The sequence below is a fragment of the Nannospalax galili genome, unplaced genomic scaffold, assembly GCF_000622305.1.
Source record: "Nannospalax galili isolate Female #2095 unplaced genomic scaffold, S.galili_v1.0 scaffold126, whole genome shotgun sequence".
Classification (NCBI taxonomy): domain Eukaryota; kingdom Metazoa; phylum Chordata; class Mammalia; order Rodentia; family Spalacidae; genus Nannospalax; species Nannospalax galili.
Window position 1 is genome coordinate 2,137,579 of NW_008355275.1, and position 18,137 is coordinate 2,155,715.

The following is an 18,137-nucleotide window of genomic DNA, read 5'->3' on the forward strand; positions in this document are numbered from 1 at the left end:
ACACAGTATCACTGTTTAGAAGTACTATTTTTCTTTTTTCTTTTGTGTATGTGTGGTGGGGTATGCACATGTGCACACCTCTGTGAGTTTATGTGTACCACGTGCATTCAGGTACCTGTGGAGGACAGGGGTCTTTGGACCCCCTAAAACTGGTTACAGATGGTTGTGAGCCACCATGTAGGTGCTGGGACCTGAACCTGGGTCCTCTACAAGAGCAGTAAGTGCTCTCAATGGCTGAGCCTTCTCTCCAGTCAGTACTGTTTTCCTGTGGAGATTGCATATATGTTTCACTAGCTTTTTGTCTGCTTCAGACTACCAGTTGCCACGTCTTTTCCCTGGACTTCATGGCCCAATTCTGCAATTTCTTTTAACATCCCTGAAAGTGCCTTGAACAGTGACCTCATGGAGGCGCTGCTCAAGGAATAGTCACCAACCCCTCTGGGTGCAATCAGGAGTTTGCTTGGTGACAGATGAGTGAAGACCATTGTTAAATAGAGAACTTGGAAGAATAGTAAGGAGTCTGGTGGATAGAGAAGGCATCAGAGGGGCTGGGGAGATAGCACAGTTGATAAAGTTCTTGCCACACAAGCTTAAGGACCTGAGTTCAGATCTTCAGCACCTACTTAAAAATCTTGATGTGGTGGTGTGAGTCTGCCATCTCAGCTCTGGGGGCGGGGTATGGGATAGAGATAAGCAGATCATCTGGGCTTGTTGGCCAGCCAGTCTAGCCAACTGGAAAGCTCCAGGTTCAGTGAGAAACCCTATCTGGAAAATAAGGTGGGGAGAAACTGAAAAAGACCTCTGGCCTCCTCCCACATACACATGTGGACATAAATACAAACCTGTATATATACGTGCAGACACACACATATACATACAGAACTGAAAAGAGGGAAGGAGGGAGGGAGGGAGGGAGGAAGGGGAGAGAGAGAGAGAGAGAGAGAGAGAGAGAGAGAAGAGAGAATCAGAAGGATCGTTTGCAGCTTTGAGTCTGATCTGCTGGTCCCTTCCTTGATGGCAGAGGCTCACAGTCTCCAGCTCATCTGCTGCTTCTGACTTGCCATTCTTCCCATGTCTCCTGCCACCAGCCATTCTGTTCTTCACTCCCCATAAAGAGTCCATGAGCTCTGGATTCTGCTTTAGACTCAGTAAAGGCTGATGGCCAACCTAGGGTTGACTGTTCAGAGTGAGTCATTGACCTCTGGCCATGTTGGTGTGGTCACAGGGCACCAGGTTAGTGGCCTGGAGAAGGACCATTTAGAAGGGGGTAGAATAAGGCTTGTCTTGTCCATGTCACTGGCTGGCCAGTCTCTGGGTTGGGCTGTGAGTCTGACCCTAAGCCTGACCTAGCTACTCCCAAGTAGGGACACACAGCTGCCTGGAGGAGGTTCTGGGGACTTTAAGGGCACAGGCTGGGCTCCCTGGTGACCCTCTCTGTTTTCTCCCCACAGCAGCAAACCCCCTGCTCTGCTCCACTGCCCGCTACCACTGCAGGAACGGCCTATGCATCGACAAGAGTTTCATCTGCGATGGACAGAATAACTGTCAGGACAACAGTGATGAGGAGAGCTGTGAGAGTTCTCTAGGTAGGAGCCACTTTGCCTTAAAATAATAGTTGCAGCACACCACAACAGTCACACTGAGACAGACACAGGATGGAGAAACAATACCCATGCCCACCTCCAAACACTGCCGCAATGGTAATTTTTGCCCTTACTTGGCCTTGCAGCCTTTGTCTGGGTAGATACACATTTCATGTTTTGATGACAATGTGCCTGCCAATTGGACTTGGGCTTCCTCATGTATTAAATGTCATACATTTTTCCTTCCAAACTACAGTCAGCCTCAGCTGTGTTGGGTGCTGCCTGCTGTGTTGTGCTGCTGTGGTTTTCCAAGTTGCTGCATTGTTGGGGACCATCCGAGTTGCTTCCCTCCCTTGAGTTACTTCTTTAGAATGAATTCTGCCAAGAGAGATGTGAGCGTGAATCATGGCCACATTTCACTGCACAGCTGGCTGAATTTTTCTCATAGTTCACACTGTTGCGTCTGTCAGCTCTAACCTGACATCACCGAGAAGAGTCACTGCTGTTCTGTTTTTCCCCCATTTTTGCTAACTTGGTAGTCATGAGATGATACCCTCCCCAAATGCTTCCATTTCTGTGATTATGGGCAGCACCAACACACCTTTATGCTTGTTTACCACTTTGTTCCCTCTTCTGTGAGTTGCCTGAGCACATCAAGTCTCTTGATTTGGGAGCTATTTTATGTATACTGAAGGCTACAGCTGGAGGTCAGGATGAGCTTTGTCAAGGAAGCTGGGAAGGACATGGAGGAATAAGGTTCCTCCCTCCCCCATCAAGACAGTAACCCACCCTTCCTTCCTTCCTTCCTTCCTTCCTTCCTTCCTTCCTTCCTTCCTTCCTTCCTTCCTTCCTTCCTTCCTTCCTCCCTCCCTCCCTCCCTCCCTCCCTCTCTCCTTCTGTCTCTCCCTCCTTCCATCCCTCTGTCCCTCCCTCCCTCCCTTCCTTCCCTCCCTTCTTATTTTCTGACAGAGTTTCATGTATTCCAAAGCTGATCTCAAACTCACTATGTAACTGAAGAGGACCTTGAATTTCTGATCCTCCTGCCTCCATCTCCCTAGTGCTAGGATTATAAGCATAAGCTACCATGCCTGGCTTTATGCAGTGCTGGAGATGGCTTTGTGCATGCTGTGCTAGCACTCCTCCCACTGAGCTACATTTCCACCCCCCAACATGTATTTATTCAGTAATTAGAAAGTAGTAGAAAGATTTTGAAATGTTCATCTATTTTAAGGCAGCCTAAAGAATATATATTTCTAATATTATAAAATGGTAGTATTTGAATGTGATCTTTACTTTTTCCCCTAACAGTGTTGTAGAGATGAAATCCCCCCATATTATTGCTTGTTGATAGAGTTCATTTTTAGGTTACATGTATAAATATATTGTCTGCATGTATGAAAATGCACCCATGTTATTCAATACTTGTGGAGATCAGAAGAGGGTGTCAGATTACTCTGGAACTGTAGTTACAGATGGTTGTTATCTGCCATGTGGGTGCCGGGAATTGAACCCAAATCCTCTAGAAGAGCAGCCAGTGCTCTTAATCGATGGACCATCCCTCCCACCCCTGAGTTCATTTGTTTTGACTGTTGTTCAGTATTCTTCTGTACAGTCATGTGTATAGATCAGGACAAGAATAGCAAGAGATTTAACTGGTCACTTATCCATTGGGAAGTGCCAATAGATGGGGTAAATCTCATAGGAGCAAATAAAGGTTATTTTCAAGGTCCTAGCTTTTATTTTGCTTGGTGTTTATTGTGTCATTACAAATGCATGCATGAATGAGCAACTGGGCCACACATACATCACCAGGAGAGTGACCACCAAGCAGGGATTATGATCTCTGAACTCTATGCCCAGGGGCCACAGAAAAGACAAAATGTGTGTCAGAATAGACTTTGCCAGAATCTGCAGGAAGAGCTAAGTGGAATGAATGGTGTGGTAGAGTGGAAAGGTTCTTGCTTGGAAAACCCACTTCTTGGGTCTTTTCTCCACCTGTGGTTTACAAAAGGTAACCTTTCATCCATCAGCTGCAGGCACAGCTACCACTGTATGTGGGGACTCTGGGGATTCAGGTGCTGGGACCTCAGTGCTGACCTACTGAGTGAACCTATACAGCCTCGGCCCAGCACTGCGTCTTAACAGCCCCAGTGGCTGGGTGATTCTAATGCCTGCTCAAGTCCGAGAGTCACTGCTCTACACTAGCCTTAAGTTTACTCTTGCCATTTACTGAGGAATTTTAAACTCCCTTGGATTATGGCTATCCTTTATACAGAGTCCAATTTTTATAAATGAAAACATATGCCAAAGTATAGCCAGTGGTAGATGCCAAAAGGGGAACTTCAATCACAGTCAAGTAAACATTGGCTCAGGTAGGAGGGATGAAGCCATTTTCCTATATTGTTTCTTACATAGTTTCTTGTGTCTTTATGTATCTTAGACTCACTCACTCATGATGCCTGAGGTTTTCATGAAAGGGTCACAGGCAAGTCTTAGCCTTAGGGTGAGGGATGCTGATGGTTTGGACAATACCCCATCTCCAACACTACTTCCCTACTCTTCTGTGCCATTTTGCTGAGGCAGATTGTTTGTCCTCAGGCAGGATGGCTGGTGTCTCTGTAGTCTGGCTGAAGTTAGTAATTTGAAGTTCTGCTTCCTTCTTTCTTTTTATTCTGCTCTCACAAATAGAACATTTCTAGAAATTATTGGTGGTGTACCCAAGCTTTTCGTTTGGTCTCTGGACATAATTGGTAGTTATGATGGTTCATTTTGATCCTCAATTTGATTCTCAATTTGATTGAGAAGTGTCTAGGAGATTAGAAAAGCCTATCCCTAGATGTGTCTATGAGGGTATTCACAGACAGGATTAACAAAGATGGGAAGACCCAGCTGGCTGGGAGGAAAAGCCCTAGAGTAAGACAAGACCAGGTCTGTCTATGGCCAGCCATGGATGGGGCGGGGCCCATGGTACCCTACCTTCTATGCTGAACTATGGTGCTGCCTACTGGTGGATGCTGGAGGAAGAGCAGTCATTGCCTTCAGATGTATACCCACTGCTGAGCCCACTAAGCACCAATGGATATTTCCACACCCATGCCCACTCAGATGGTTAAACTCAGTGGATCGAAAAACTAAACAAAAAGACATCAATACTGTAAAGGGACATGTAAGGGGGAGGAAGGAGATTGACAGGGATAGGAGAGAGTTGGGGGTGAGGGTGCTCAGAATGCATTATATGCATGGATGAGATTGTAAAGGAGCACATTTAAATAAAGACACATTTTTAAAAGGGAACAGTCTTTCTCTCTCTCATTTTCTTTCAGTCTCTCTCCCAATAGATCTGTCTCTCCCTCTCCCTCCCTTTCCTCTCCCCTCCCCTCTCCTCCCCGCCAGCTGTCCTGAAATGTGCTGCTTTTCTCTGTGCACCCTCTGCCATAATGGACTGGAACCTCTGCAACCATTAGTCAACATAAATCTTTCCTCTCTTAGGTTGTTTGTGTCAGGGATTTTGTCACATTAACACAAGGTGAATGGCATGGTGATCTAGAAACACTCAAAATGTGTTACTTTCTAACTTTTGACTGATCTGGTATTAACATTTAGGTCTCAATAACCTAAAAATACCCCAAATTTTAGGCTCCGATTTTCAAGACTCAGTATAAAAATTGTTGATCTTTGGGCAATATATTTAGTCAATGCTGAGCCCTGTCAGGTTGGCAATCTTTACAGGAAGCCCTGTGTTGTGGTTTGAATGTGAGAAGTCCCCCACAGGCTAATGTGTTTGAAAGCTTGATCCCAGCTAGTGGTACTGTTTAGGAAGGTTGTGAATCCTTTTGAAGATGGAGCCCTCCTGGAAGAAGTATGTCACTGGGGGCAGGCCTTGAGGTTTATACCCTGCTTGGTTCTTGCTCTCTCTGCTTTCTGGCTGTTGTACAGTGTGACAAGCTGGCCTCATGCTCCTGCCACCATGCCTTCCCTGCCATGATGGACTCTCCATCTGGAGCCCTGAGCCAAAATAAGCTCTTTTTTCCTTAAGTTGCTTTGGTCAGAGTATTTTATCACAGAAAAGTAGCGAAGAGACCCTACCACCCTCAGGCCATGTGTGAAATCACTTGGCATCCAATTAGAGAGTGAACATGTTTGAACCACATTGATGGACTTTTCTTCACAGAAACAGGAAAAGAAAAAGAAAGGAAAAGTTGCTGGTAGGCATGTAGACAGGAAGCCTAACTCTTGGGGTATACCACACATGGAGCTATCTTCCTCAGCCTCTCAGCTTTGCACTGTCACTAGCCAAATGCATCAGAGGACCACTAAGATCCTCCATGCAAGGTGACCCTTGTGGCAGGCACCTCTGCTATCTACCAAAGAATGGAAGGTGTGCCCATTTTGCCTCTCTAATCCCAGGTGTCCTACCTAGTAGCCCAGTGACTTGTATATCGTGGGTCCTGTAAAGGCTGATAAATGGAAACGATCTCTATTATTGTTATCCAATATTTGACTTGAGCTCTGTGTATTACAGCAGCGTGTTTGTGTTTGTTATGTGAGTGAAAGAATGAGTAGTCTATGCTCACATGTTCTACCATCATTTCCTTTTGGGGGTGTGTCCCAAGTGAACACAAGGTGGAGGTCTTGGGTGTTTTGTGTTTCTGCAACCCTTCTTTGCATCCTGTTTGTGTTTTCCTGGTCTGTCCTAACAACGTCCTTCTGGGAGCATGTGCTCATCTCTCCTCCACTTTCTGGACGAAGAAGTTGAAGAATACAGAGGTCGCTCCTTGGCCAAATCCACACAGCGAGTGGGGAGCTGAGATGTAAACTTGAGTTGTCTGATGCAGGGAACGCTCTTCCTGCCCCTGTGTCTCTGCCTATAGTCTGGCACTCAGCTCCAGGAGGCAGCCCAGCCCCAGTGCATGAGCTAGAAGGGTGCTGGGAAGGGGCAGCAGAGCATGAAGGTTGGCTTGCTTCTCCTTTTCCTGCTCACATGTTCTGCTCAGTGCAGGGGAGCACTATGCTGCCCAGCTTTCCACCCTATAGAATGCTGGCAAGATGAGGTCTGCCAAGCCAGCTGCCTACAGGGAGTTAGTGGAGACCTGGCAACAGGCAGAGCATCTTTATTTTCCTTTCTGTGCCCTGGTGATAAGGCTCCAGGAAGATGGAAGGCTGCGTGAGGTTTGGCACCTCATCAGTAATCAAAAGCGATGGCTTTGTCCTGTTTCTTCTTCAGAAGGTCACTGTGCTTGTGTTTGTGTGTGTGTATATGCAGACATATTGTACATGTGTGTACACATGTATGGGGAGGGTAAGGAGAGAGGAGAAAGAGAGAGGCAAACCTTGGCAATTGAGTGTGGTTGGCCCTCAGGCTGGGCATTTCTCTTAGTAGTTGTGGGTGGGGAACCTGTCAGGTTCCAGTCCTGTGTGCATGCTGGGATCTCAGCCTCTTGTTGAATTGTGGTTCTACCGCTCAAAATTAAATTGCTGAAATCCTAACCCTGACTCCAGTTCTTCGGCAGGTAGCTTTTATAGGAACAGGCTCACTGCAGATGTAATTAGTTAATGTGGGGTCCCACTGGTAGGTCTCTAATATGACTTGTGTCCTTATAGAAAGGGAGTCTGAGCTGTAGACATAGTGTGAAACATATGGGAAAAAATAGTGTGAGTTGAAGGGGAAAGAGAGGATACTTTCAGCAGAGGTGGACAAAAACCAGAAGCCAAGAGAGGGACTGGAGCAGACTGTCCATCACAGTACAGCCTACAGAGGTACCCATCGCCAGCAGTACCCTGAAGTTGGACTCTAGTTTCCCAAACTGCGAGACATTAGATTCCTGTTGTTCAAACTCCACACCCTGTTGGTGGTACTGTTACAGTAGTCCTACTAAACTAGTACTGTTACCAAGAAGTGACACCCACCTAAGGCACAGACACACCCTATGTGCAACAACAGAAATAGTGACAGGGATTTGGAGGGACTAGAGAGTGGATAGACCAAGTGACACCAGGTCCCAGGGAAGACCAGGAAGGGCCTGGGGTTGCTGAGAAGAATCCTCAAAGAGCTGCTCTGCTGTGGGGATGGTGGGGCTGTGCTAGGTTTGAGGGACACCTCCAACCTATGTACTCCTTAGGTCTCTCTCTCTCTCTCTCTCTCTCTCTCTCTCTCTCTCTCTCTCTCCTCTCCACAAAGGATCTGGAGGAAGAACCTCTGTACACAGGTCGGCCTCTCTGACTTCCACATGCCTGGGACACTGGTTTTCTGGTTTTGTTTCTTCCATCCTCCAAACCTAATTCCCCAGTCAACCTATATTAGCCAGTGGCTGCCCTGATGTATTGCTGGTGCCTGTGCTTACAGGGAATAACTATGTAGGTAGTTAATGGAACCAAGGAGAACACCCTGGGAGCATCTGGGCAGAAGGGTCAACAGACTGGGCTGCTACTGCTAGCTCTGTGCCTTTTATGCATTGTCACCAAAGTATGTTGTACATAGTTCATTGAAAGAGCTATCGTTTAGCTAATGCTGAAATATGCCAACATGTAGAGTTTTGTGTTCCTTCTCATGGGTCACCCCTACTCTCTAGGACCCTCTTTCCTGTACTGGCAGAATGGCCAAAGGAAATGCCCCTGCTTTTGGATTCTGGGCTTACACCAAGCAACAAAACATGGGCAGACATAGGGAGACCAGAGGCACACAGCATGCTTGCACAGGGGCATAGTCTCTTGCATTTCAGTGATCTGCCATGAGATACCACTGACTCTAGGACACTGTGGTGGCACATGGGACAGACCTGAACCCACCCCCACAGTCCAGGATCAGTTCTCACCAAGGCCAGCAGGGCTCTAGCCTGCCTATAAGAAGACAGTATGCTTATGACAGCAAAAAAATGACAAATTTTGAATTCTCAGGAAAATTCTGTCAGGCCACATGTATTTGATAGCTATTTATTGATTGATTGCTGCTAATAAATGAGGCACTATTTCCAGGAGACACATGGACATAGCAAATTTTGTTAAATCTTAAGATGCCATTAAGGATTTTGCAAATGGATTTGTGACAAGGTGACCTGTTCTCTGACTGTGCTCTTACCACTTCAAATGGATATCATTTGAATAAATTTTGTATGGTACAAGATCAATAAAATGATTTTTTAAGAGTTAAGAGAAAAAAGATGTGGAGCATACACTTCACTGTTATTTCATGTTTTGTTGAGAGAGAAATGATGTGATGCTCTATTGATGCTAAGATGTAACTCAATTTCAACATATTAAAGTGGAGGTGGGGATGGGCATCGTAGAATTGAAGAGCCATAGCAGAAAACAGGAAAGATGTGGTCTCTGCTCTGATAGAACTTGTACTCCACAGAGACAGTTACTGTGTGGGTCACTGGCATGTAGGGAAAGCAACTGGCATGTTTCAAAGCACATGCAGGGTGCTATTGAGGTGAGCGGCAGACCATTCATAGGGTGCTGAGCCCTTCTTGAGGAAATGATACTGAAGATGAATCCCTAAGGATGAGGAGGATTTAACTGGACAAGAGAGGTACAGCATGGGGAGGAGGGATGATGGGTGAGCAGATCTGGAGGTGAGAGAGATCAGGGTGCATTTAGAAGCAAAGAGTCGTGTGACTGCCCCATGTAGATAGCAAAGGAAAAGTGGAGGTAAACAGAAGTTGAAATTGTCTAAACAGATTTTACTCAAAAACTATTGCAATAGGAAAAAAATTCCTCTGTACAGGTGTCTTTCTATATTTCTGAGCTTTGATTCCAGAACTTCGAACTTCTTGTGGATACCACATCTTTAGATGGTCAGTTCTCCTATGTAAAATGGTATCATTCTGCCTATGACTTGTGCACAGATCTGGTGTACTTAAAACTATTTTTATTTTATGTATATGATTATTTTGCCTGTGTTTATGTAAGTGCACCCATGTTGTGCAGTGCCCACAGAGGACAGAAGAGGATGTCACATCTCTTGGAACTTGAGTTACAGACAGTTGTAAGCTGCCATGTGGGTGCTGGGAACCAAACATGGATCCTCTGCAAGAGCAGCCCAGTGCACTTACCAGCTGAGCCATCTCTCCAGTCCACGTGTACTTTAGATCATACCATGACTACTCAGAATCCCATATTCAATGAAAACTTAGTGCAAGTAGTCATTGTGTTCTTTGGGTAATGGCAAGGAAACATCTAAGTAGGTTTAGTACAGACAGTTTTCAGCATATTTTTACCCCATTAGTGGGGTCACAGATGTAGAACCCAAATTTCTGAAGGGCTAACTGTAAAGAACTGGACTTGATTCCAAATACAGTAAAGGAAAAGTAGAATTTACAGCCAAGAAAATGGTTGGGTGAGTGGATAGCAAATAACTGACACAGGGACAGAAGGGATTCTGCCTCTATGGACCTGACAGAATTCCTGCTTTAGTCAAGCCAGGGTGATCAGACATCACCTGGGGATGATGGAGGATGAGGAGTCTGGTTAGATATAGAGTATGAGCAGAGATAGACAGTGAGGTACCTGCTAAACCCACTTTGCAGGGTCCTAGTTGAATCTGACAGTATAGAGAACCTGGAAGCATGGCCATCTGGGCCTTGTTGAGAAAAGAATTCAGAAGTCCCCAAGAAGTTGGATCAAGGAGATAATCTTTGTTAAAGGCAGGAAGAGTAAATTAGGAGGAAGCTGGGGTGGTTACAGTAGGCTGTCTGAGAATTGGAAGCCTAGGAACCCAATGAAAGACTTTGAACTTCCTCCTGAGTGGTATGATGTCATAGACATAACATGTTGGTCACATTTTCTCTGTGACCAAATAACTGCAGGAAATAATTTAAAGCTGGAAGAATTTATTTTGGCTCATGGATTCAGAGACTTCAGTCTGAGATCAGCTGGGCCTGATGCTTTGAGGCAAGGTAGAATATCATAGGGATGGAAGCCTGTGTCAGAGGCTGCTCAGCTTAGGGCAGCCAGGAAGCAGAGAGGAAAAGCAGGAAGGGCCAAGTGATACCTTTCATAGTTGTGCTCCAGCAACTCACTTCCTCCAGTTAGGCTCCACCTTCCTCTGTATAAACCATTGGTTAGGTCCCAGCTCTCATGATATAAATCATCTCTCCATGTGTACTATATGAATCCTCCAGGTGTCTCTTAATCCAGTCAAGTTGAAAATCAAGACTAACCATCACACATGTGAAGGTGTTGACATGGGAACTGCTGGGCCAAGATTTTCAGGGAAGAAGTTTAGGTAAGAATCACCAAGACTTAATGACAAACTGGCAGAGGGCAGCAAGTGAGGCACACAGCCTGTTCAGGTCACCAGATCACGTCAGGGATACTGATTCTGTAGAACTGGAGGATCTGCTGGGTTTCTTTCCAGTTGTGCTTACTTTCTGCTCTGTGGCTCCAAGTCCCCCACTAGTCTGCATAACTGAGAGTCTTTTAAAGCTTATGGTTTTAAAAGGCCTTCACTTTCTGTTGCCAAACAGATCCAAGTGACTGAGCTACAGACACTTTCTAGAGATATCATGGAGGGCTTGTGATGGGGGAAGAGCTAATTTTTAGCCTCATTCTTCCAACTGTGGATGGAAAAGTGTTTTATATGGAGAGAAAATGAAGTCTAGATATAAGGGATCTAACCAAAAATGTCACAACCTGGAATTTGATGGGTGGATAATATTTATCCTAAGACTTATAACCACCCAGTAATGTCAAGAGCTTCCTTATTGGGGCCCTAAGAAAAAGTCACCCCCTTAAAGATTTCATTTAGCTTTACTTAGAATAAAGCTGCTGGAGGTCCATTTAACAGGAGGAGTAGGGAAATCTTTTTTTCTGCTTTTAATTTAAGAATTTGAAATCCCAGCTGAGTTGAGAAAGACAGAAAATGCTGACTTCATTGAAAGAAACAAACAGGCAGTTGGGAGAGGCTGATTGCCGTCTTTCTGTACCCATGGGGTTTTCTTCCTGGTAATTGAGTGTTTGCATCCGAAGCTTCCTTTCCTTTTACTACTGCAGCAGGAGTTTGAAGATTTTTGAAACACCCTCATTTAGAAGCAAATCAGACCAATTCTGCACTCACCACAGTAATGGCTTCCTGGTCTCTTACCCACCGTGATAATCTGCAGAGCTACTTATGTAGTCTCTCCATGTCTGTCTTGTAACGCCTAGACACTTACAGAATGTGCCTTGCCTGAGGCAGATGGGCCAAGTTTCAGGGCAATAGGGTCGGGTGTGCAGTTGGCTGCCTCTCTCTAGGTCTGTTCTGTGGGTTCTAAGAGCCCAGGACTGCTGAGCCCTATTGCTTAAGGATGAAGGGATGGTTCTCCATCTATGAACTGATGGTGTCCCTCAACTTCCTGTCTCTGTAATATTCATTTCTCCCTTGACCATTTCTAATATTCATTCCTAAACACTGTTTTGCAGAGTATCTGCGATTACCCAGCCCCTCACAAGTGCTGGATGAAATTCAAAGCCAGATCAGATCAAAGTTGCTCACAGTTTTGCAAGGGAAACAAAATCTCCTGATAATTACTCTGAAGTGTGATAAATGCTGTAATAGAGGAATGAGCTGGCTGCTGGGAGAGCAGGGGCAGGAGAGGGATGGTGGGGTTTTCCCAGAGGGTATGGCAAAGCTTCTGAGAAATGAAATCTCTGCCCAGTCAGTTAGGATAAATAAAAGTGGGCTCAGATACACATGTGGGCCTGGGCATCTAGCCAGAGAGATGAGTGTTCTCAAAGACAGTTCCAGTGCTGAGGAGCTAGCTCCATGGGTAAAAGCAGTCTTTCTACAAGCATGAGGACTTGCCTTTGTTTTGTTTTGTTTGTTTTATTGAGACAGAGTCTCCCTGTAGCCCCAGCTGGCCTGGAACTTGCTATGTAGATCAGGCTGGCCTTGATCTCACAGATATCTGCCTGCTTCTGCCTCTTCAGTGGTGGGATTAAAGATGTGTGCCACCACACCTGGCCAGAACCCGCCTTTGAATTTCAGCAGTCATATAAAAAACCTGGCATAGCTGCATGTGTACATGCCTTATAATGTCAGCATTTGGGTGAGGATGGGGAGCAGAGATAGATCTTGAGAGCTTGCTAACCAGCAAGCCCAGCTGAAATGGTGAGCTTCCAGTTCAGTGGGAGGAAACTGCTATCTCAAGGCAGTAAGCAAAGAGGGCTAGAGGAAGACACATGGCATCCTGCTACTGCACCAGCACACCAGCACATACCCACACACTTGTGCATGCACCACATACACACAACAGAGAGAGAGAGAGAGAGAGAGAGAGAGAGAGAGAGAGAGATTGATTTTATAGGACCAGAGCAAACTGCGTAAGGCAATGTTGTGAAATTGTGTGACTGCTGGCTTGTGGGAAGGTGGAACCAGAGGAAGAAAGAACAGAGAGATGAGATACCCAGCCTTGGCAAATGAATTCACAGCAGTGCCTTGCAGAGACCTCTGACTAGTAAGGGGTCTTACTGAGTACATAATCCCATGAGGCAAAGGTGGAGGAGGGAGGCGGAGGGTGTATCCCATGAAGAACCCTGGTTGACTGGTTTAAAACAGTTTGGAAAGGTAGAGGGCCATGGTGTAACAAATTCTTCTTATTTTTGATACCTAACAGTTTGATTACCTAACAGTTTTGTGGTCTGTGAAAAGTGGAGATGAGCTCAGTGCTGCATATGACAGTTCCTGCCCCATCCCCAAGTGCTCCAATCAGTCCCTCCTCTGTGGAAATCCAACAGGTTAACAGTCTGGTTCATCTTGGGTTCAGCTTGCAGCAGGCCCCAAAATGACACTTGCCCACATTCTTCTTCCAGGAATTCGCTCCATGAAATCTTGTGTCCTTCATCATAGGATGCTACTGAAGTTTGCCCCTGGATGGCAGCTCTTAGGGAAGGTCTCCTCTTTGCAGAGCACATTGCCAGGAGCTGAGAAGTCTAGCAAATCACTGGGAACGCTTCCATTCTCTAGTAGCTCGTGTTTCAGTCGGAAAGGAGGACTCAGAATATCCAGTTCCCTCTCTGACCTGTCCTGACTTAAGAAATGTCAAATAAAGCCTGTGTTTGAAAGTTCTCATTAATTCCCTTTATATCCTGTGTGCCAGAGTATCTTAGATATGCTGTATCTGTTCTGCCTCCAACAACTTGTAGAGGGTCTTCCTTACTCCTTACATTTGGAATGGGCAGCTTCTCTGCTCTCCGAGACCCTCCTACAACCTTAAGCCCTGCTGCCTGAACCAGGAGCGGTATACCCGAGTCAAGGTCAGTCAGTTTGTGAGCAGGCCAGCAGCAAGTCAGAATATCTGTCTTGAACAAAGATACTTGGGCCTTGATCAGCCTTAGAAGGATAAGTGAACCTTTACTAGGCTTTACCAGGGTTGGGATACAGTTGTGTGAAGCCACATTTGAGGAAGGTGGGAGTTACAGTAGAATACTGGTCTACCTAGGTAAGACATTTTTTTCAAGAGGCCAGAGGTGACCTCTATTCCTCTAAAAAATATATTTTATTATTTTCATTTTATGTGTATGAGTGTATTGCTTACAGGTATATAAGTTCACCTGTGTTGTGCAGTGCCCACAGAGGTCAGAAGAGGGTGCTGAATCCCCTGGAACTGGAGTTATGGGTGGTTGTTAGTTACTATGTGGGCACTGGAAACCGAACCCAGGTCCTCTTCAAGAATAGCCAGTGTTCTTAACTGCTGAGCCATCTCTCCAGCCCTCCTCCCTACTTCTTAAGAGATGGAGACAGTATTTGCTTTATTCTAAAGTCCTAGTCCCATTTTCCATGAGGCCCAATGTCTGTGCTTTTAGGCCTCTGTGCTCTAAAGGAAAGTTTCTTTTCACTTGAACTGACTTAAGTTGCAAGCTAATATTGAGTAGTCAGTTTCAGTCATTTATGAAGTTGTATGGAAAACCTATATTACCTATACTTTAGACAAATAGGAAGGGACTGGGAAGACAGAAGATCCAGAACAGACAGACTTGTTCACATCCTTTGAGGGACCTGTAAAGTCTGATTTTAGGGCATTGTCTTAGTTTGTTTCTCCATTGCTGTGAAAAAACACTCTGACCAATACCAACTTGGGGAGGAAAGGGTTTATTCAGCCTACAACTCTCAGGTCGCAGTTCATCAGGGAGCCCAAAGTAGGAACTCAGGGCAGGAACCTGGAGGCAGGAGCTGGAGCACAGGCCATGGAGGAACTCCGCTTACTGACTTGCTCCCTTGGCCCCTGCTCAACCTGCTTTCTTATGCAACACAGGCCCACCTGCCCAGGGGTGGCACTACCCACAGTGGGCTGGGCCCTCCCACATCACTCAAGAAGATGCCCTTTAAACATGGCCACAGGCCAGTCTAATAGAGGCAATTCCCCGATTGAGGTTCCCTCAACCCAGGTGTGTCAAGTTGACACTAAAGCTATCCAGCACAGGCATCTTCTGTGAGTCTGATATTAGGGTCTTAGCATGGAATATACACAGTGGTCCAGAGACTCAGTGTTAGGGTAAAGACTAAGCTCCTGTAACAAAGAGAGCCCATACACTACCTAAAATAAGATGGACGGTATAGCTTTACTAAGTGCTTTAAGTGAGATAGTCGCCCACATGGGATTCCCCAGAGATGAGCAGTGTGGGCCAGTGAGGAGGTCTGCCCTTATCTGACTCCCAAGGTGCTCCGATGATTCCTGTTTCCCAGACTTTAGATAGGAAGACAGAGGGGGAAGACCAGTAATCCAGAAGTTGCACACAACACTTTTACTTATTATCTAGTAGCCTAAACTTAGTCACATGACCATACCTAGCTGCAAAGGAGCTTCCTTATAATGTCCAACCCAAACTAAGGAGTTCATATTAGGAAGAGGCAGAAAATGGGAAAGGATAAATTACTGGGATTAGTCTTGGTCTCATCTATAAACCTTTTTATCTTGAACCGATAGCTCAGAGGTTAGTTTGGGGCAATAGCATGTCCACAGGCTTTTGGAAGAATTGTTGCTACTCAGACTGGCATTAATCCATACAGCCTGAGAAACAGCACTGGTGCCTTCCCTCTGAGGACTCTTAACAGGTCAACAGGCAGAAGAAGCACACGTGCTGGCGTTTCAGTCAGACCCATTGCGGGCTGCCCCTCCCTGTCTGCCAGCCCAGATGTCAAGCTGAAGGTGTTTCACATATTTGTTTCTTCTTTCATAAGCTCATTTGTTGTAAAGCTGTAGTGACCCTTGGAGAACCAGGCTTTTATCTTGATTTTGGAGTGGGACCAAGGTTTTAGTTCATCTTCAGATGACAGGAACCTGACTCTGGGTGTGCTTTTTATTTTCCCACAGAGGTCAGCTGGCTTCCAATTTAGGTCAATTTGCATCTGAAGGAAATCTCCAAGGACAGATACTTTGTCCTCATTAACTAATTTGTCAGGTAGCCCTTCCTGGGTGGCTCAGAATCTGTTATAGATTTTCCCTCAAACTCAGTTTGATGTGCCAGTGCCTGCCTGCTTCCCTTGTGCGGTGTGCTGTGTGCTTGGGAGGAAATGCCTGTGGTACCTCCCTCTTCCCAGCTCAAGCCCTCTGCCCCGTCTATAGTCCCGTTCCTTCTGTCTTTCTCCCAACCTAAGTGTGGTAGTCTTAAAGTAGATTCACCAAATCTTTTATCTCTGTCTTCGGGAGGCAGAGCTGTGTCTGTGCGCCTGGAAACTGGCACAGCCTTTGTAACTGAACAATAGACTGCAGCACAGTGGTGTTACATGACACCACTACTCCTAGGACGCAAAAGGCTACATGGCTTCTTGTATGGAATATGCTTTTTTCAAGCTTCAGTTGTCGTGGAAATGGTGGACAAGGCTGCCATATTGTGAGGAAACCCAAGCCAGTGTTTCATAAAGAGACCACTATGGGTCTCTCCCTCCCCTCGCCGGCTGTTGGCCACCAACCCATGAGAACAAAGGGAGCAGAAGCAAAGAATAGGGTCAGGACGGCCAGTGAGCACGACGGAAAAAGACTTTCCAGGAGGCAGATTCAGTGATACAGCTCCGTTTATTCAGTGGGGGTCAGGGAAATATATAGTGTGGAGGCAGCAGCCAAAGCTTCAGCTGACAGGTGTTCATAGTATGCTTTATTTGCATGTGGTAGGGGGAGCCTATCATCCGACTACAGGGCAATGCCTAATTATCATATAGAAAAAACCTGGGGGGTAGTTTTTACTCCAGGTAACATGGAACATGCCAAAGGTCATGTTCCAAATAAGATCAGGCATCCATGCTTGGCAGAACTTTCCAGGTAAGTCAGACAGAGAGCAGGAGGCCCCCCGCTGAGAAAGGGAGTCCTTCCATATAGCCCCTTAGAGCTATCCGGACACGGAGGACTACAACCTTAGCAGCAGGGTCCCCCAACAGACCACGAGAGTGGCATGAAGAGGCAGATGCCTGGCTTCAACCTCCTGCAGTTTCAGCTTCAGTCACTCCCTGCCTTTCTGTAATCATGTCTGAGACCAGAACTCCTGACCAGAGTTCAAGCCATAAATACTGTGACAGTACACAATGTCGTTGTTTTAGTCCCTTAAATTTAGGGGTGCCTTGTTATACAGATGTATTTCATTGGAACCACAGTTCATCAGAAATTTATGTCCCCATACCATTAATATATTTGCCTGGGTAGAGGAGATGGTTGGATCCCACCCCCAGCATTTTACTTCCTCCACAGACAGCCCTTTCCAGTCACCTCATCCCACTGGCTTCCTCAGTCTTTGCATTCCTGAGCTCTCTTCAAGAAGAGTGCCCAGGACTCAGATCCTAGGGTGTTGGGTCACACAAAACTGTTCTGGTAGCAGCTGTAAACAATGCTCCAATTCCTGCACCCTTCACATGGAGGCTGGGTATGACAGCGGAGCCCCATCTGTGAGTCATTGCGTCGTTGGCATGAGACTGAAACCTGGGTGAGCCTTACTCCCCATGTCAGCCCTGAGCTAGGCAGGAAGGACCCAGAGAAGGAGAGTGGGTGTGAGAAAGATAAAAAAGAAGTCCTGCTTTGGTGTGAATTTTAGCAGCAAGCCGAATTTCCGGACCGCCTCCTCATTTTAGCAGCTCTATTAGCATATTCATGATTAAGACTCTGGGCTTTGGATGGAGTCAGATGATAGCTCTACCAGTTAACAGCTTTGTGTCTTTGGGTAAGTTACTTAACCACTCTGAACCTCTTCAACACAATGTAATTAGGCCCCCCTCCAGGGGTGCTGGGAGGAAAAATGAGAGACGGCTACAGACACTTAGCAGGTACCTCTCAATGTGGGTGCCTTTCCCTGAGCCACTGGGTCCTCTGTATAACCAACTACCATGGACCTCCAGCCTTAGGGACTACATCTTTGGAGTAACACTAAATGCAAAACAAGCAGGTGGGGTCTCAGCAGACTCTGCCCTGAGTGAATGACAACACCTTCTTCCATTTTACCTCCCATAAGGGTTAAGGGGCAGACTTGGTTCCATCTGACATCTTGCCTCCTGGTCTTAAAGAAGTGGAAACAATAGTGGAAACATTCAGATGCAGCTAGAGGTGGAAGGCAGGGGTCGGGGCTGGCCATTGTAATTCCTCCAGATGTGTTCTC

At 46.1% G+C, this 18,137-nt stretch overlaps 1 protein-coding gene across 1 annotated transcript in view; it reads left to right on the plus strand.

The window, feature by feature from the left end:
- Positions 1 to 18,137, plus strand: part of Ldlrad3 (low density lipoprotein receptor class A domain containing 3) — a 287,400-nt gene that overhangs the window by 159,163 nt on the left and 110,100 nt on the right. Inside the window, exon 4 of the mRNA XM_008852383.3 lies at positions 1,452 to 1,586. Coding sequence (XP_008850605.1) covers positions 1,452 to 1,586 — 135 coding nt within the window. The remainder of the gene's footprint in view (positions 1 to 1,451; positions 1,587 to 18,137) is intronic.